This window comes from Cebidichthys violaceus, unplaced genomic scaffold, assembly GCF_023349555.1.
Source record: "Cebidichthys violaceus isolate CVI_PGR_0920_01 unplaced genomic scaffold, fCebVio1.0.p SCAF_83, whole genome shotgun sequence".
In the NCBI taxonomy this organism is placed as follows: domain Eukaryota; kingdom Metazoa; phylum Chordata; class Actinopteri; order Perciformes; family Stichaeidae; genus Cebidichthys; species Cebidichthys violaceus.
In genome coordinates, this window is record NW_027176968.1 from 229941 (window position 1) to 251278 (window position 21338).

Below are 21338 nucleotides of genomic sequence, written 5' to 3' on the forward strand. Positions count from 1 at the left end.
GATAGAGTTGCTTTGATGCACATTTCTCCAGCCATGTCTTCATGTCTTCCTTGTTGCTGTATGGAAACCTGAAGTACTTATTATAACCACACGAGAGCTATTTATAACTCACACAGAATACCGCATTGGCCTCGTTTCCACTGATGTGTGAAATTATGCTGATGCCCATACATTTCTCTTTCATTTCCTCACCTTTTAGCCATATCTTTCACCATCTCCCCCCTTTATTTGTTTCACTTCCTTCTTTGATTGCACTCACTGTATTCCCTCTCTTATCAACCCCCCCCCCCCCCCTCCCCCCTCTTGTTTGAGGAGGCAGTGTGGTTACAGTGGATTACAGCAGGGCTCTTCATTTTCTAAGAAATGAGCGGTGGAAGCCCATGAGTCACGACTGAAAGATGCTCTCAGGCTGACAGTGGTGACACCCACCCACACCTTTATTTTTTGTCCCTGCCTGCTCTGAGCTGTCATACACAGACTTTCCCAAATGACTAGAAGCACACGTGTGCATGTCTCTGCATGTGTGTTTGTGGACACGAGCATCGCCTCATTAAGACCCAGCAGAGGGCTTCGCCACAGTGTCCCTTTGGGGGGTGAGAGTTTTTTTTTGTCTTTGTGCTTTGTTATACACTCCAGCAGCAGCAGCCTGGGAGACCTCTGCCTGTCGTAACGCATCTCTGTCCCCACCAGGGTCACACCACACTCTCATGCGACAGCAGTCGTCAACGTCACACTGTCTCCATAGCAACTGCGCTTGGCACAGCATCCCCAAGCAGATGTTAGAGGGTTAAGAAGTGGAAGTGAAGGGAGGAGTGGGAGTCTGTGAATCCATCTCTCACTCTCTCTCTATATGCTTACATGCAGATGCTAAGCAGGTTTACTAATGTTTAGACTTTCAATCTAAGTATATCCTTCATTTACTGAAGTATTTCCATGTCATGCTACTTTAAATGTCTACACCACAGTTCAGAGGGAAATATTGTAGTTTTATTCTACAGCTTTAGTTGCGTGTGAATATTTAAAGTATAAAACATAGGAGATTATAGAATACAATGCCTTGTTATAGATTAATACAATAAATGCTACTTACACATAATGCATCAGTAATAATAATAATAATATATAATATATTATTACTGATGCATTATGAAGTATATATAGTAATATGTTACATTCTGAAAAGTTAGCTTTTTAAAAACCAACATGGCTCAGTTCAAAATTTGTTTCATATACATGTATATATATATATATATATATATATATATATATATATATATATATATATATATACATGAATGTCCGAAGCAAATTTCATGTCAATCCATCAAATAGTTGTTGAGATATCTGACTCAAACGTACATATGTGATGTTTGAAGAAAAGTCATCAGGGGAACACATAAGTCATGGAGGATTAATCCTCTGGGAACCATGAATGTCTGAATAAAATATCATGGCAATCCATCAAATAGTTGTTGAAACATTTCAGTCTGGATCAAAGTGGTGGGCCGACCGATCGACAGAGCCATCAAACCTTTAGCACAGTTGACGTTGATTCATCACAAAGCAACATCAAAAAGACAAGAAACACTCCTCAGTTCACATTTTTATTAGGAAAATTGTTTTGCAGATTTGATTATTATTATCATCTATATATATATATATATGTGTTATTTTCAGTTATTCAGAGGATGCATCAGCACAGTATATCTTAACAGGAAGACTATTGCTAGAATAAATATATATATACATCATAATAAGTTAAATAAATAAAAAAGTTCCAACAAAAAAAAATATAAACCAATAGATAAATTTACAGAAAACAATAAGTGCTTAAAAGAAATGAAAATATTTGCAAAACCGAAGCTTTAAATGCTGCTGAGGAATTTTATTTAAAGAATACAAAGATGATTCACAGTTTGTGTCCTTGTTCTCATGCTGGCTGGAACACCAATAGGGACCATGCAGGAATGAAGGGCCAGAGAGACAGGATAGTACCAAACTACATTACCCACCGAGTCTAAATGCCCCATTTTATGCCCCCTGTCAGCAAAAAAACAGCTTGTGAGGATCTGGGTGGATCAGACAAGATGTAAAGGGGTGAGCCGGTGAGCCGGAGAGGTTGACACGGTCCGTTTTCCATTCATCCTCCAACAATGATTTCCTTCAGATCCTCTGCCCGACTCAACAGGAGTGTAAACTGCCCTCATTGGTAGGAATGAGTTAATGGGACATATCCAAGTTAGACTATAAACCAGAACCTTTCCTGTGTATTTAGATTTCACTGACTGCCCTTCGTTTACGTGTCACAGGGTCATGTTTCCCATCCTGCTATGGAAGAACACATGTGAACCACTCTTCCTCTGCTGTACACCAATGTGCTCTTAAGCAACATCACCAGTAGGAACCCAATTACTTTGCTGCCAATGTAGATTTCAATGGAGACCCAAAGTGTTCAACATTAAACAAATTACAATAGCATCATTAAATAAATAATCACATGACATTATTTAACCAAAAACTGTGAAATATTCCCAGAAACTTGTTTTAGTATTATTGAATATTATTTTATCTGCAGGACATTTTAATTTCATTCTAGCTATGTGAATGGCTGCTGCTTTGGTCTTGATTGTGCAGACAGCCAATCACATAACCAGTTGTGCCCTGTTGGTCATGATTGACGAAGAAACACTTAGTGATGAAAAGTGCTGTTATAAAATAAATGTTCATAAAAACAGTGAAATCAACATTTGGAAATAAAAACCCTGAAAAAAAATGACCTGCAGTAAGCTCTTATTGAGGAAAGAAACTGGATTTGATAATAACGCGCTTAATTTGAAACATTCATCATAAATATTTCCAAAATTCATATTTTACTTAATTAATCAAATATTGGTCACTTTGGGCTTCCGTAGCTTTCTTCTTTTCACATCAATATGCTGTTTATCTTGCAGAGAAATTCATAGGACACTTTAAAAAAAGTCCAAAGTTTTAATGACTTCATGACAGCTGGTGAAGTTGACATAAAGTCACCAAGTAGCTCTCCTCTGAAGGAAACTCTTACTTTTGCTGTGTTACTTTGAATTGGGCACTTTGACTATAGGAAGGAAACACATCTTCCCACCACAGCATCCATTTCTCTGCACACTCTCCTCTCTCATCTCTGAAATATTATGTCCTTTGAACACTATTTACAACTATCTACAATCAGATGTGAGCAGGGTCGGCCTTCCTTCTGTTTTAGTGCAACTGACTTACACAACACAAAAAAAAGTCTGAGGGATGAATGTGAAGGAAACTCAACATTTCAGGGGGTGGACAGGTGATTTATGGAAGAGTAGTGCTGACAGTGCTGCCTGTACAACAGCGCAGAGCAGAATAAAAGACAGTGAGAGAATCTGGCACTGACAAGGCCTGTGTGAATGTAATATGCGTGAAAAAGAGTGTGTGTGTGTGTGTGTGTGTGTGTGTGTGTGTGTGTGTAGCTAAGAGCATGCAGTCTGTCTATTTTGCCTCCATGCCCGTTATATGCTTGTGTGTGTGTATCTGTTTTTTGTAGGCGTGTTAAAGCAGTACGGGATGACTCGTGCAGAAATGTGTAGGCATTCTGCACAGGAAAGCTTAAAATATCTGACAGACATTTCATAAGGTGGTACAGCACACAAACATGCATGCACACACACACACACACACACACACACACACACACACACACCCATGCAGGCCAGAGTGAAGGGATGCAAATAGGTGGCTGATTGCGCACGTACATGGATGCACTCATGGTCACACGCACAAACACAGACAGCAGCAGTGAGTATGCTTCATTGATAAACGAGATAAGACAGGCCATGGGAGGACGGGGGCAGAGGTGTCTGTCCTAATTCATGCCAGCATTTAACTCACACAGCCCAAGAAACTCAACGAACGCTCACGCACTTCCCATGCACGCCTCCTCACATGCAAGCACATTTGAATCTTAAACAGCCTAGTTAGTTAATGCACTCCATATTTTCACACTATTTCTATTAATAGTGCAGCCTCTCGCTCAAGCTTGTTGTCCATGCTGTTCTTGCACGCTGTCTCATTGTTTTTCCCTCCCTGCTGTATCATATTCCAAGCAGGGACATGAACAACGACAGTCTCCTGTAGACGTCAGCAGAACAACAGATTGCACAAACATGCGCTCGCAAGCTGGCGTTTGCGTGAAGCAACCAGACGTGTCAAGCTCATATTTATGCAGCGTGTGCACCACTGCTGCTGGTAGCTACACCTCAGATCAGGTCAGAACTGTCTGATAGTTTTACAGATAACTTCCAGCTCTTGTTTTTCTAGCTTTTTAACCTCTAGAAGGACACATCAGGTTGGTACATGACAGATATCTCTCCATCCTTCTGGCATTTCAAATACAACATGTTTTTTTTCAAAATATGAATTGATAAAATAAAATCAGAAGAGAGAGTACGTGTGAGCATTCCTGGCATCAAACAGGTAAAGGGTAAGTTTTACAATGCTAATTTTGGAGTTTAACAGGACCTCACATTAGTGCAAAGTACAACACATCGATACCAACGGATTCATTCAGCTTTCAAAATGGGAAAAAAAGGCAACAGCCATGGAGTGGAACCTTTAGTTACATATTCACATTTTGCTAGTATTATCTGATTGATAGATCTGAAGAGTGGATGTGTCAAATACAATATATCATGAGCATCATTATTAAGCTGTATATTACAGTACATAGCAACATCGAACCTCCTACTGTAACAACATTTCCTGGTTACAAAGGACTTATTCCCAGAAAGACAGCGGGTACAGTTTTTCTTTACATGGGTAACATCTTACTTGAAGCTCTTATAAACATTTCAGTGAACTACCATATGCTTTATTTACAATAACTACACTATTTGAAATAGTTTTTCTGTGGGCGTGAATAATGCAGGAGGGACATTTTACATGGTGCTTATAAATGAGGCATTGCTGATTAATAAGCAAGTCTTCAAGTAAAATGTCACCCTAAAGTGCCCAGTTGTTGATTCTGCTGCACAGAAAGACAGAGAAGGAAACAGATGGAAACAGTTGCTGTGCTTTTTTTTTTCTCCAAAGAGATGGGCACACAGTAAAAAGGGGCATCATCTGTGTTTTTGGGTTTAACAGTACAGGAGCAGATTATCCTCCAACCAAATTGTTGTTAGAACCACCTGAGAGATGGAGAATATTAGACAAATAATGACCATCCTCTTCGTCCTGTACAACCTACAATTCTGTGGGAGTTTTGTCGCATTTACGAGTCTCGCGACCACAGCTAACCGGTCACATCACGATACCCTGTTGTGCAGCAGAACCACAACCTCATTGTGCCATGTACCGGACGAATAAAACACTTTACATCTATATTGAGATGGAGAAGCTACCGGTGATCATGATGCGATTATTTCTCCATGTTTAGGACTGATGAATACATGTTGAAGATGAAAATCGCACAAAGAAGACAAACAAGGAAAACTTACAAAAAAAAGAAAGAAACACAAATAAATGTACAAATAGATATGTTGGTAAAAAAGTATTGTGCTTTTGGCTGTCCTGTGTAGACTTTGTACAATATTCAGAGCTCCTGCGTGAAAACGGGTGTATTCATGCACTTTGGACATACAGTGGAGCTATTTAATGGCTCCAGGAGGATATTCTGTATTATGTGGAGATCGTTAAAATTTAACATTGGCAAAAACATGACAAATTACAGTTGTGTGTGTTTATGATATAAAGTGCAACGTGAGGGCATTGAAGCTGAGTGAGCCCTGTTTGTCTTCATGTAATCAGTCAACAGTGTTACTCAGATTGACTTTTTTTTTTTTTTACACTTGCATGAATGCATTTGTGCGCATGCTGTGTGTGTAAATGTGTGTGTGACCCATTCTGTTTCCTGCTTGCCGATGCCTGCATGAGCGTATGCGAGGTAATGTGACCAAACCAACCAAAGAGGAAACTGAATTTGGTGATTCAGGTCAGACTGAATGATCTGCATGCATGTGCATGTGCTTTTTGTATAAGGAGGGCTTTTTTTTTACTCTTACACAACTTTAAAGAGCATCATAAAGCAAACAAGCAACAAAGAAAGGCAAAAGAAGAGAAACGTACACATGAAAAGTGCCAAAGCAAACGGACATTCGTAGCCTCAGAACCAAAAATCATCCCTTTCGTCTTACCAGCTTGGCAATGATTATCCAAGTGTATCATCCTTGTAGACAAGGCAGACTTGTATTTCTATGTTTGATGAGAGTCCAGCTTCTTTTCATTTAGAGTTATTCTACACTAGATGAGAGTCTTAAAAGGATTGTTGCGTCGTATCAGTAGCGTGTGTGCATACCCTGTCGCTGGATGTTTCTCCACATCAGAAGAGGACATTTAGCAGATGAGTTTTTAACACGATGACAGCTTGATGAAGGTTAATTATGGTCTTTTTTTAGATCTTTCTGAAGGGATGATTAGGAGGAGATGAAAAGACTAAGCTGTAATGCTTCAAACTTCACCCTATTCTTGTGACTGATGTACTGATTTGGGCGGTGCTTGTGTAGACTAGATGGAATATATTGAAATATCCCTTGTTTATGTAGATCAGAGTCCTCAGGAGTGGCTCTGGGATGTAGCTGGGTCACATGTTTTGCTGCTGATTTAATGTCCGTCACACTAGCAGTCTCAAAACCAATGGGTTCTGTGCTTTCTAGCATGACGGACACCTCAGTCTCTTAAAATAGTGTTTCTACCAGATGAGTGAGTTTGACTAACTTTGTCGGCTCTGTTACATATACATTACATTTCTCTATATTTGTTATAGTATAGGGGCGTATGCGAAGGATGAGGGTGCTGGGATGACTAGGGATCTGAGCAGGGAGGGAGGGATGCTAAATGTTTCGTGTAGATTAGAAACCTTCAGCCTGTTTTCAGGGGATGCTGCAGTCTGTGGTATTCATTGCAGTCCAGGGTCTCGATGAGCTCCTCTGCCAGGTTTTGTGGCACTCGGATGACGCAAAAGTCCACACCCACACTTCTTCCGAACATGGCTGACGTCCACAGGTAATTCATCTGCGATGCGCACTTCTTGATTTTAATCTGCCTCTCAATATTCTGCGTCAGTCCCCCCTCATCTCTCCTTTTAGCAGAATGCACATGGATGTAAGGTTCGGAACTGAAATCCAAAATAACTATCGAGTTGTGTTTGTGAATGCACCAGTCAAACGGAGGAGGATGTGGATGATGAGATTCCTGCTACCTTCCAGACGTTTAGCTCTGAGTGATACGTTTAGTGAGTCCCTCCAATCCCTCGTCTTCCTTATTTCACTTTTCTCTATATCCCCCCTCTCAACCTCCACCTCCCGTTTCCTCCTCTCCTGGATTTACATCACGCTGCATTTGCCCTTCAGTCTCTCGGCGCGGGACTGCTTCCCCGAGCGCTTGCCGTCGATGTTGAGGCTCATGTTCCTCTTCTTGTCCAGGTTGAGGAGCTCCTGGAAGAGCTCGGTTACGTTGTGGTTGGTCTTGGCCGACGTCTCCATGAAGGCGCACTTCCACTGGTTGGCCTGGGCTTCCCCGTCCTTGGTCTCCACCTCCCGCAGGGTCTCGTCACTCTTGTTGCCCACAAGCATGATGGGGATGGCCTCAACGTTGCCCTTTATGGCCAAGACCTGCAGAGGAGACGGGGAACAAGAGGAGTGCTTGTTATGTTCTGGCTGGTGAGAGCACATTATAAACTCCCAAAATGTTGATTTGGTAGTAATCTTAACATCCAAAGAGAATATATGCCCAAATATATACTACACATTATTTCATTTATCCTTGTTTTATTACACATTTTTAATGATTGTTTGATTTTCTGTAAAGCACGATGTATTGCATTTCATGCCTGAATTGTGCAACAAAAATAAAGTTTGCTATTATTATTATCTATAAACGGACAAAACAGCTGTGAATTAGCCTTTTAACAAGTAATCAAAGTAAAAGATCTATCCTGTATTTCCATTCTGTATTTAGTGATAATACGTGTAAAGTTTACAGCACACACTAAGGTACGATCAACCCAGCCATCCACACACACACACACACACACACACACACACACACACACACACACACACACACACACACACACACACACACACACACACCATTACTCCTCACCTGTTGGTAAATGGGTTTGAGCTCCTCCAGGGACTGTTTGCTTGTGATGGAGTAGACTAGGATGAAGGCGTGGCCTTTAGAGATGGACAGGCGCTGCATGGCTGGGAACTGGTGGCTCCCTGTGGTGTCGGTGATCTGGAGGGTGCACACGCTCTTATCGCAGCTGATCACCTGGCGGTAGGTGTCCTCCACCGTGGGGATGTAGGTGTCCCTGAAGGTGCCCTTCACGAAGCGCAGCACCAGGGAGCTCTTCCCCACTCCCCCTGCCCCGAACACCACCACCCGATAGTCGTTGCTCTGCTCCGGCATTCTGCCCCCCTCAGGCTTAAGATAGTGTTACACCTATGATGTCGAGGGTTTGGGGCATGGGGGAGGATGCAGGGGGAGAAGGGAGAGGGGTGGGGAGGAGAGGATCATTTTAGCAAAGAGGAATTTTAGCAAATCAGCAGATCACATAGCAGATGGAGGAACAGGAAGGGGAGCGCTGGTGGGACTCGACCGCGGGCCAGTGGGTGTGAAAGCACTCTAACTATCCTCGTGGTCTGACTGTGAGCCAGACTACAAATTAGAGAGGATGAGGTTGGTGAGGCTCCAAGTGTTTCACCTGACGCAGACATTTCCCTGATCAATACTGTTCGCGGAGTCACAGTTTCTCAGTTTCAACCCCAAAAACATTCCTGCGTTTCCTCATTTAGCAACTTTAGCAACTGCAGCAAACCCCGGAAGAGACAGAGAGTCCTTGCAGCACAGGAGAAAAACAATAACATGAACTCATGTATAACACTAACACAACAACAGAACATTATTAGCGTCACAAAAGCAGCAGATACAGGACTGCTGCATTGGATTACATGAGGCCATATGTGTGTGTTATAATTTGTACATATCGTTAATGTTTAAATAGACCGACTAAACATAAACTAAAACTGATTCACTTCAGTGTCTCTGTTGGGCTTCTTTCTATGGATCCAAGCACAACCTATTAGTGAAAATGAAAACTAAAACTAATTAAAGCTGCTCTAATCAATATTTTCATATTAATAATTGATCAAATAATGTGGTAACAAATTGCATCTAGTGACAAATGAACAGAATTATTACAGACTCTGCAGTTCTGTTCAGTCCTCAGAGCCTTTGGGCTTCTTTCAGCTCATTGTTTTGGTGTTACAGCCCACAACTTCAGTGTTTTGGTCCAGTCTCAGGGCTCTCATGGCCTTGTTTCTGTTTTCAGAAAAAAAAGAGCATTTAGCTGTTAAAGCTAGGAGTTAACAGAGACCAAAAGAGAGCTAAAATGAGGATGAATATTGGAATTTAATTCACCAGTTAGACAAACACAACTCAAAATGAATGATAATGTAACTGCTAGCTAACAAGTTCGGTATATAAACGTAAAGGGCCAGTGTGAAGGAATTAGTGGCTTCTAGCGGTGAGGTTGCAGATCGCAACTAACTGAAATGCGCAAGTGTGTAGGAGAACTACTGTATGTTGGCTGACATGAAAATGTAAATTTCCATTGATGTCAGTTCTGGGTTAGAAAAATGCGGCCGGCTCTGTGAAGAAGCTCAATTCTCTAGCTATAAACGGCTCATTCAAAGATAACAAAAATGAAACAACTCTAATTTTCAGGTTATTATGCACTAACGAAAACATTATTTTAATATTACATTATATTTTTGCCAAAAGATCCACATAAATGCTACAATGTGATAAAAGTGTGGTGTTTACAGCTTGTTGCGCTGCCCTCAAGATGCCAAAAAAAAATTCACTTAATGCTTGTTTAAGGTACTCCATATAGAAACCATTTGTAAGTTCAATTATCTGCTGTGCACGTGTTGTGGTATACCTAAAAGATATGGGAATTGAAAAAAACTGGCAAGATTAAACATAGTGCACAAAAAAATTAACTAAAACTCCACATTGTGTGCAGTCAGGCTGTAAAATATTACATTATTAAGTAAAAAGATAAAAACAAAGAATTCTAAAGCTATAATAAACCTGATTTGCAGTTAACAGCAACACTGCACATTGAAGGACCCTACAAATCTTCACTCTCAATGTTACCTGCTGCAACTCATACATATGCATCCGAGCAATGTCTTCACACCTAATCTATTACTATCTTTGTAAGCGCCTGTGTGTCTGCTGAGCATCTGTGCATGATAACGCATTGTATCTGTTGCATTATTTATCGGCTGTGGTTCTAAACTTGCTTTAAGGTCCCATAATAAGATACTCATTCAGTTGTGATCATGTGCGGCTCTCTAAGCTCCAGCTGTAATGAAACAGTAAATTGACATCAATACTAGATGGAATAAGTGGATTTCTGTCATGCTTGCACTGCTGGAATCTACTATTGATGGCAGGGCCTCTGTAATTGCATTGCCAGGTTCTAGATAATATCAGTCAAGGAGTTCAAAATAAATAGGGATTCATGGAGTGCCTCTTGAGTTTTATAGTCAATCTATAGCTGCAAGTCTGGGTGACATATAAGAGCGTTTTTTTATTCATGCTGCACACACAGCTGCCACCGTTTAATTTGCAGATGAGCTTCTGTCCTCTGCTCATAAGCCTGCAGACTGTGAAGAAACTCTTGTTTAATGGCTCTCCGGAGCCTTCGAAGGATGATACACTTTTAGAGATAGTGAAGGATACTGTCAAAATGTTGCCAGTCGACAAGATTTTCCAGTGTGACTGAAGCTTAGATTCTGAGATAAATGCATAAACCCCGCAATAACTGATTTGATATGGTGAACTGTTAGCAAATAGTTGCTTATTAGTTCTATCCACCTGATAAATGGGGGAAAAAAGGTATCAGCTTGAGGCTTAAAGCTGCTATAATCAATAATTTTCACATTGATGTACCATGGCAATGTGAAAACAATGTGAGATGTGTCTCTAGTAGTGATGATCTGCAGCAGTCCTCGGCTTTACAGAGATTTAATGCGAGTTTCGGCTCATTGTTTTGATTTTCCAGCCGCTAAGTTAATTAGTTTTTGGTTCACTCTCAAATCTTTTGGCAGGAGCAGGCAGCTCTTTACTGCACAAAAGCTCTGATAAACCCACTGTGCACTACCAGCACCAAACAACAGAAAGACAATGATAGCGACTAGCTGGTGAAGAAAGTGGAGTATTTAACAGCTATGGAGCCAAATAGTCCCCACATGATCTAAAAGGAGAGTGAATATTGGTGAACACGAACATAACTCCAAATATATGCTAATGATTCTCAGTAAAGATCTGCTGAATTTGTAATTCAAGTGCCCAAAAAATAAATGACTGCAAGTTGAGAGTAATTGCAGAGATTTGGGAAAACGGCAACGTTGCTACAATAAAGTCAGACGTGGTCACATGATCAGACAGGCTGTAAAAAAGCTTAAAGTTTAGCCAGATGATGTAAGCCTCTTTATTTTGAGGTAAAGCTAAACGTGAAACATCGTAAATGGCAATAATAATCCCTGCTTGCACAGGGTTTAACTTTTAGGTCAAAGTTGAAACAATAAGTCTGTCTATAAACTCTAAAGGTTTATTATAGATTGCCTTCTTTTTTCTTCCAAACAAATTTGGCCAAACAGCGGACTTCTTGCCCTGTCTCACCTATTTTTAGCAGCATAGCTGTGTCCCCAGATCTAAGCAACTTGGTGAGTACAGTGCTATTTGTAGAGATTGAAATTATGTCCAATACTACAAAAACAAGACCCAAGTTCTAATAAACCAGAATTAACAACTTCTATTATATTGGTAATTTTACAGTTTATAGAAAGGTATCACAAAAATGCAGTGGAGGGCTGTCAGGGCCAGCTAAGCCTTCTCTGCTAGCCTAAACAGAATCACAAAGTTATAGCTATTTTATAATTTAATAATTTTTCATAAATACACTACATGTATTATAATTTTTTTCCCATTAGCTTATATTTTCTCATTGCACAGCTCCTTTCTTCTTCAGTTGCTCTGCTTCCAGCCTGCAGCGCTGCTTCCAGCTCAGCTTGTATTAAGTAGAGCTTTTATCCAATTTTTTGCTGATTGTCATCATCTTCAACAAATTAGATCTTTAGTTTGACATGTTGGGCGTATTCATTGATGTGCCACTGCTACCCAGGTAGCCTGCTAAGTACGTCTACATTAATGTGTGCCGTGATTGGTCAGTGGGACAGCGTGACTTTTGTCAAACAGAAAGCTAGTTAGCGGATCCAGTGTTTAGTAAGAGTTCAGGTTGAAACATATGTAAGAGAAGTTATGACATTTTATGCATTTTGTTTGGTGTAGATTCTATTTTCTATTAAACTCTTTGTAATCAAAGAAAGGAGGATGGACTTTGTCTTTAAGTGAACAGCAGCTTTGGTAAGTGAACTGCTTTGTTTTTACATCTGCAGTACTACTGTTAGATTTTCTATTGTGTCGTTTTTATGATATGGTTAATATTGTTCCCTCTGATGTGAATAATATTTGAATGGCTTGTGCTCTTTAGTGGGCGACGGAATACGCGTGTTAGCGCTGCAGTGTTGCTGGATTTATTTGTCATGCTTTGCTGTCATATAAATATATGTGACTGGTTCATGTGAGTTTGTTCTTGTTATTATGTTAATTACATTGATTCTGACCATGCATTGTCCGTTAATGACAAAGCATCTCGTCATCGCGGGGTTTGCCACGGTTGTTTTCCCGTTAAGCTAGTTTAGCTTAGCGTCCCTGAACACATGTGCAGTGCCTCAGCTGTTTTTTGTTTTTGTTTTTTTGGTTATGGGTTCAGAGGTCACAGCCCGTTGTCTCCTCCGTGAGCGCAGTCCACAGAAAACATTATATTTCCCACAATTTAAGCTTCTGCATTTTCTAAACGCACTAGTATTATTCAAACGTATTGTTCGGTTTGTAAGCCTCGTACCGAACGGTTTAATACGAATACATGTATTGTTACACCCCTAGAAACAAATAATAACCGTAGCTGTGGCTCATAATTGGGTTATTCAACTGTAGTAGGACAGCACAGAAGGCCCAGGTATACAGGTAGAAAATGCACGGCCCGCCACTGCAAAATGCAAATTCAACAAATCCAAATATCTTAAATAAGTATGGACTGGTATTATTACAGTGTTTTAAAGCTGATATGTCGGTGTGGCTGTGATGGAACCACATGCTAGCGCTTAACACTGATATGCTTGCAAATATTCCTTTTATTAGTCCTTCTGTATCTCTTTCCTCTTAATTTATGCATCTTGAAAATGTTTCTCTTTGACCTGCTCCCATTTCTGCTCCAACTCCTGCTCGCTAACTCCCCAGGCCTCCATGCTGTTTGATCAATAAACTAAGGCCGCCGCTGTGGTTTTGATCGATGGGGCTCGTCTGTCTGGGTCCTGTCAGTCTGTCATCCTTCCTCGCTCGGTGCCTGTTGGTTCATTTGGTCGGGGATTTCAGCTCCACAACAACAATCCTGCTCATCAAAACCTTCCTCCGCTCCCTCCTGTCTTTCACCTGAACTAAAATTAGCTGCCTCCCTCCCTCTGTCAGCAGCTATAACTGCACACACAGGTGCAACCTCCCAGTGACACGCATACACATGAAAGCACACATGCACATACACACACACACACACACACACACACAATCTGTACTTCGGCTCCTTCAACATTTGTCCTTGACACCAGGCCTTTGAGATTAACGACACTCCTCCAAAACGCAAGCTGTCTCTCTCCCTTTCCCCCTCCTCTTCTCTTGTTTTATTTGAAATGAGAGGACTGCAGCTTCTTAATGAATTAATGGTATACTATAAATGTTTCTTTGGCAGTGCAGCCAAACTCCATTAGCAAATAGCTTTGGCACAGACCAAACAGGCCTCCTCTACTCTGTCAGAAAATAGACGCAAGGCAGCCATCTCCAGTCGTTTATTTCACAGAGCAAGCAAGGAAATGTCACCTTTAGCAAAAATATGCACATAATTTCCCTCAAGAGAGCTACTTACGCAGCAGTACAAAGGAAGCGCATTAACCAACATCAAACACAATGCCATTCAACAGATCAAGAGCGTGATTAAATAGACACCCACAAAGCGGTCCCATGGTGTCTTGTTGAGAAAGTGTTCTAATCAAGCCGCAAACACTGGAATGCTGAGGATACACGGCTATTTGGCGATGAGAGTTTTACGGGATCAAAAGATTTTCGCCTCGAGGTTGTCTGAAATATTCTGGCCACTCACACACACACCATGTTTGAAACCTGCACAAAGTTTGTGAACATGTGAACGTGTGTGTGAGTGACTGTGCAGTCAAGCAAAAGATTCTCTGTTCCCTGTGCACACATCAGCGCAAGTGTTTCAAGTGTGTGTGTAACAAGAGAAATGAATCTGCATTTTTTAGCAAGAGCAATCTAAAGACATTCATTCGGTGTGAACAAGCTGTGGAGGTTGAATTTATACATTTAGATACAGTTTCACACATTCAGTCACGCTGCTCTCTCACTGTGTTCACACCTGCTAACAGAACACACAAATACAAAAGCTCACATGTGCTTATTTTAAAATCTTTGATAAGCTGTTGGAGTTAATGTAAGAATTATGAATGTGAAATAGTTTATCTGTCACTGTACTAAAAAAGAGAGGATAAGCCAACAAATTTTCCTGTCTGATTCCCTGTGTGTGTGTGTGTGTGTGTGTGTGTGTGTGTATGTATATGTATTGGAGGGAGATGATGCAAATAAAGGAAACATTCCTTTCAAATCCATCAGAGTTAAGTCTATGGAATATGTCCACTCATTGGATATAGAGTGTACAGTGTTGTGTGACTCTTGCGGTGTTTAAAAATATGTAAAATATGGTTATCTGTTGTTACATACGTGTAAAGGGATGAAAGTAAAAAAAAATATAAGATAATAATATCATACAATATGTATTATTGTGAAATGATTGGCTGAAATATTGCTTTGCAAGTTTTAGATCCCTCCAATAAAGTTAAACTTATCGTTGGATGGAAACCTACAAAAAATTAAATTTTATTCTAAATGGGAAAGTAATTTACAAAATGAACATCATACAATATTGAAGAAGTCTTGAAACTAGAGATTGAGACCATAAACTAATGTTCACAATGTTTACTGAGATAATAAATCAAGTGACAAGTAGGTAATTTTCTCATAAACTTCCATACAATCTGACTTCTTTTTGTAACCAGAGGAGTCGCCCCTTGCTGGCCATTAGAAGGAATGCAAGTTTAAGGTATTTCCACATTGGCTTCACTTTTCAGAACCGAATGTTGCTGCCTGTATTTAACGGACAGGTATGATTCTTCTTATCTGATTCTCATCGAGAAGGATTAGATAAGTGTTTTTCCCAAAATGTCTACTATTTCTTTAAAGAACTCAGTCCCAGAGATTGAAAAATGTTCTTGTTTCACAGAGGAGTGCATCATCCTTCAATGGAAGTACAATTGACGAAGATCTTTACAAACTAAATGCTATGCATTACACCTGCAACAACAAACAATCATTTCACGTCCTCTGAATGATTCTGAATAAGTTAAGAAAATAAGACGACATTTAAAATACATTTAAATAAAATAAAATTGAAACATCTAATCCTACTCCTCTTATTTGCAGTAAACCCCTGCATTACATCCTTCAATAACAACAAAGTCAGGCCATGTGCGTGTGTTTGTGCATGAGACGATATACATGTAACAATACCTTTGGGTATGCTTGAGGTGTTTGAAGGCTGTGTGTGAGACTATGGGGGTGTGTCTGCCTCTCATCAGTGTCAATCTATACTGTGATTGAGCATACACCAGTATGTGCATGGAGTATGTGCCTTAGACTGTCCAAGAGATTGCAGCACTGTGGTCTTGGCTTAGTAGCTAATCATTGAGCTTAACCTCCTCTGTGCTGCTGGCCTGCTCTGCATTGACCCAATTACCAGGACTTAAGATACCAGCGGTCTTCCGATAAGACTACATGCAGCTCCGGATGAAGCCCTCCGATACTCCATGAACATCCCTTTGACTCAGCATGCACTGACAGTAACGCTGTGGCATCGGGAGTATCAGCAGAGCCAGACACGCAAACAATGCGGGTGACATTTATCTGTCTTGATACTCACGACGTCACATATAAGTTGGACCAGAAGGTTTTTTCTGCAGAAGATCAATCTATCAAGCAGAGAACAGGCTCCAGAAATTTCCCCCTCAGCACTATTTTGCAAATTCACCAGTGAGCTGTGCACAATTTAGGCTTTCCCTTAACAATTCACAATCTCAAAGTCTTATTACTTTTACCAGAATGATAGTGGGTTTAGACCAAACGCTCTACATTTAGCATTTTTTTTTGTGGAAAATTTCAGTAAAAGTGAGTTTTAATATCACAGAAAATTCTCGTTGTGCAGCTACTTTGTCAGAAATACAACAGAGGGGCAACTGGTGTGTCTGTTTAAAGTGTAACCAAATGAACAAAAAATAAATGCAGACCATAATTAGTATCAAAAATGTGGTTTGATTTCATGAAATGTTAAGGATTATAACTCTAAGTCAAGTGTTCAGAGTCTATGTCTTAAAACATCTATCTACCTGCAACTATACTCCTGATAAGTCTTAATGCAAAGATAGACTAAATGCGCACTTTCAATAAGATTTTAGAAAAATATTTCCCCTGCTGGCAGATTGATTCCTGAGCTGTAATCAAACCCTGCAACCATAATCACGCTGATTCTGTGCAGCAATTTTTACACAGGAATGGATGCAACTTGGCCATGTAATTAGTCTTTGAGCGTGTATTAGTACTGAGTATTAGCTTGACCTGGGGCACCCTGGGTTGCTCCATCTGGCCTCTCCATAAGACTCCACTAATACCACTGCCTTGCAATCTGAGAAACAGAGGTGCCTGGATATTAACACCAGAATCGGGGCCAAGAAAGAGGAAAAAGATTCAGTTTCCGGCACTAGCAATACAACATGTCTGCTTTCAAGTCTGCATGATGTATTCAAGTGTATTTTTTCAAGACAGCCTATTCTTAGACGCTATGAAGGCCACTGACCTGACTGAAGCACTAATTGCAGACTGCCGTAATGTGTTGCAGAAGCCCGCCTGCAGTGACAGATGGTGACATTGACAGGGTTGGTACTTTTGGATTTACTCCACTGATTTCTACCGACGACATCAACCAAGCAGAGCTTTTTTTATAATACCACTTGAGCCACGTCTGATAACAACGTAGCTGGAGACAACAAGGGAATCCCGCTCCGGACTGCTCGTGACGCATGAAAGACTCATCTTGAAACACAAAATACTTACAGTTTTCTCTCAGTTCTTTAAACAGATTTAAATATGGATGGTGCTGATAGTAAATGAATGGCTGATATTTGAACAAAATGTCAAATATGCTGTGTTAGTTATGCACAAGACTACAACAATGCTGCCTAATGCCATGTTAAATGAAGACTGTATAGACCTTTCAAATGAGCTGGTGCCGTCAGAACAACTAAAACACTTTAGCATTGATCTGTATTAAAGCAGACGTTCTGCAGCATATAGTTATATATAGCTCAGGAGTGCTCAACAGTGATGGTGCACTTGACTAGACTTGTGCTGTCAAAGCAACAGACAGACTTAAACATCATGAGGAGACAGCAGTTAACTCAAACTTCAAAAAGCTTCATGGAGGCAAGCTCGATTTGAGAAGAGAATCCATTTTTGTTTCATGCTTTTCATACTAAAAGAATTTTAAATCAAGCTTGAAATTAAGATTTAGGTATGCGTAATATTATACGCAACAACATGGGTCAAATTCACACATTTTATCAAGAAAATGCATTTCCCATGTCATGGGCGGGTTTCTTCATCTTCTGGCCTACTGATGTCTCACTGTCAGCCAATACATGTTTATTTTATTTTCCCCATTACGTTATTGCTATTGGACTTCTTCTCTTTTCACTTAATTATTCTTATGTTGTGTAATGTTTTTTTTTAGCACAGCTCTTTATAATTGTTGATTTTGATAAGGGGCATACAATAAACATATAATCGTTGTTTATAATAATGATATTAATAAAGCGTTACAGTGTCTTTAAAGTGGCAGAAAGTATGTGGTGAAATGGTAAATTGTAGGAGAATTTTCACTCAACGGAAACAATTGCTGTTAGACCACAGTAAATATGGGCAACACTGCAATAATAGCATATTGGATCTAATATGCATGTATGGTTGATTAATTCATTTTAAAGAAATTAACAAGAGAAATACCAATATGAGAGACTGCACCCAAATGATACAAATAATTATTGTTTTTTTATTCACTGAAGCCACAAAAATTCTCTGAAAGCTGCGTGTGTGTGTGTGGAGCTGCCCGTTTCCAGACACGAGCATCCGTCCCAAACAGAATTTGGGGGGAGAACGGAATTTCAATTATCAGCATCCATGCTCATCTCCAACATCATCAGAAACATCAGCAAACCAGCATTGTCTCATCTCTCTGTGTTTTTCTTTGTTACCATGTATTGAGTCATTTCTTTGTCCTGCCTCAGCAGCAGAAGTGTTCTTATGCAACCGTACTGTGGCCATTCACACTTCCACTTATCTCCCATCCTCGACCAACACATGCATGCTGTAACACGGGCTGCATCTCTATGCTACTCCAAACCACACACTTTAAAGCTTAATCACAGGATTTACTGTCATGCCTCTCTCCTCTCTTTTCTCGTAAATCCTGCAACCCACCCACGCGCGCGCGCGCGCGCGCACACACACACACACACACACACACACACACACACACACACACACACACACACGACTGGCAGTGTTCAATGCATACAGGAAGTTGAGTCACATACATATTCACACACACACACACGGCCTAAATGATGCACAACTCCTTTTGCAACCATAGGCACATCAGGCATGGAGGGAGACATGGAGAAACACAGGTCCAGATGGAGGATTAACCATGACATTTGCCACAGAAATCGGGCCTCATGCGTCACGTTGGCGTCATTATTAATGTGTAGTCTATATGTTGACGTGCGTCTCTGTCTCGGCTGTAGTCAGGAAGGGGTGGCAGGAGAGGGCTTGCCGTCCGTCCGCAGATTGGTGCGCAACGCCATTACAGACCACCCTACTCTGCTCGGTTCATTCATAAATACCAGAAGATCGCCATCTCGCAATGGTGCCATCATTTCGCAGTCGCAGCGCCCCCCCTCATCCCCCGCCCCCACCTCCTCCCTTTACTCATCAAAGCAATATCATAATCCCAACACCCTCACATCTCTGCCCTCTCTCGCTCTCTCTCCCCTGCTGACTGCCAATATGGCTGTGCGGGAATAAACTGCATACCATTCACACGACCGAGGTTATCAAACACAAATGCGAGTCGTGATTGCAGCCGGTGTGGATGCATTTAAGACAACAACAACAACCGGATGAATAATGAAAATAAGACGCGATGTCCCATATCGGCCGTGAACAGCAGGGATCGTGTGCGCTCCACAGACAGCCAGGCAGAAGGACTGCGGTTACGCCACTGAATACCAACATCTCTAAGCTCCGTGTGAGATGTGGGGATGAGCAGCATCTCCATACCTGGTCGTGAAGTGTAGCTCCGCTTCAGGCTCGTCCTTGGTATAGACGGATATAAGACAAACGCCGAAAGCGTCTTAAAGCATTTTACACGGTTCATGTAGAGCTCATGTCGTCCGATTTCTAACACCACCACAGCAGACTCTCTCTCTCTCTCTCTCTCTCTCTCTCTCTCTCTCTCTCTCTCTCTCTCTCTCTCTCTCTCTCTCTCTCTCTCCCCCTCGCAGATAGGACGTGGGAGGTGCTATGCCCTCTCCCTTTTCTGTCCACACTTGATTTTTCTTTCAGTTCATACACTTCCTAGTGGTTGGATGCCAGCAATAAAAAAAACAATATAAGACAGACTCCCCAGTAACAATGTGTTTTAGTACATCTGGAGGAATTTGACCACAAGACCATATCAACATTACGAATTAACGGAAGATGCCACAATCGAACAATATGTTATGTTAAATATACAAAGAAAAACTGGATGTAAAAATATTGATGGCTCCAGAGCAACAGATCAGAGGGTCGTAGCACAATTAATCTGAATGTCGAAACCCACCTTTCGAAATGAATAATAGATAAATCAAATCAGAACCATAACTATCAATCAAGCAGGGGTAAAGAGATACATGATTGAATGCTTTGTATTTAGTTGTATTAGTCATATGTGAAGTCAGCTTGGAAAGCTTTTGATCTAAAAAAAGAAAATCTCATCTCTTGTTTTATTCGGGATCAGCACCACGGACAGCGACCTCATTGTTTTAGCACCATGGAGAGAGAGGCAGCAATACAGGATTATCAATTAATTACGTCTATACTATTTGTTGATAGACATCAGTCGTGTATATAGTAGGGTATGTACCATAAGCTGTATATACTGTAAATACATAACAGAGCAAAACAACATGTATAGAAGGCAAGAGATCGCAGAGTAGATAAACCAGGAAGTATACCAGCCAAGTATAAGGACGCCAAAATGAATTGTCACCCCATGTCGAAGGGGAATGAAAACATTTCATTTATTTCCTTTGTTCATTATTGAGTGTGAGGAAACATAGTCCTGGTGCTAATAAAGGCCTATGGCCGAGTCAGACCGGGCCTTGTTTTGAGCTGTTTGTCTGTACGTGACGGTCTCACTGTATGACTCACCAACTCTCCATCCGGACAGCCTTGTGCTCTGTCGCCCTCTGGAGGTGAGCCTGGGAACTGCAGAAGACCAGGGAGGAGCATGATAATGCAGGAGAAAATACAATGCAGAAATAAGCAGATGGAAAGTCAGCTTGGATATGAGAAGAGAGGGCTTCAGAGAAAACAAATAAAGAGCCATTATTCAAAACAAGACTTAAAAGTTTACAGCTAGCTATTTGCAGAATGAAGTCTTCTAAATGCCCTGTTAACAATCAGCTCATTTGCAATAAGCATAATACATGAGTGACTTTTGGGCCCTATCAAACTGAAGTTTCCCAATAACATTTGTTTTAGGTAATACCAATTAACTTGGTATTACCAATTAACATTAAACAGAAAGCACAGCTGAGGCGGGAATGTCATTAGCTTTGCAGGTATTTAGTCAAAAGCAAAAGTATTTAACATTTACAATTAGCTAAGGCTTCCTCTAGCAGCTTCATCTAGTCAGT

The 21338-nt window shown here is 40.7% G+C and overlaps 1 protein-coding gene across 1 annotated transcript; it reads right to left on the reverse strand.

Annotated features, from left to right (window-relative positions):
- Positions 1-1590: 1590 nt before the first annotated feature.
- On the reverse strand, positions 1591-19894 carry diras1b (DIRAS family, GTP-binding RAS-like 1b). The gene is made up of 3 exons (XM_068702363.1): positions 19717-19894; positions 8170-8511; positions 1591-7676 (listed from the first exon to the last, which is right to left on the reverse strand). Exons 2-3 carry the CDS (start codon positions 8476-8478, stop codon positions 7389-7391), a joined length of 597 nt encoding a protein of 198 aa, XP_068558464.1. The 5' UTR covers positions 8479-8511; positions 19717-19894; the 3' UTR covers positions 1591-7388.
- Between the last annotated feature and the right edge of the window lie 1444 nt (positions 19895-21338).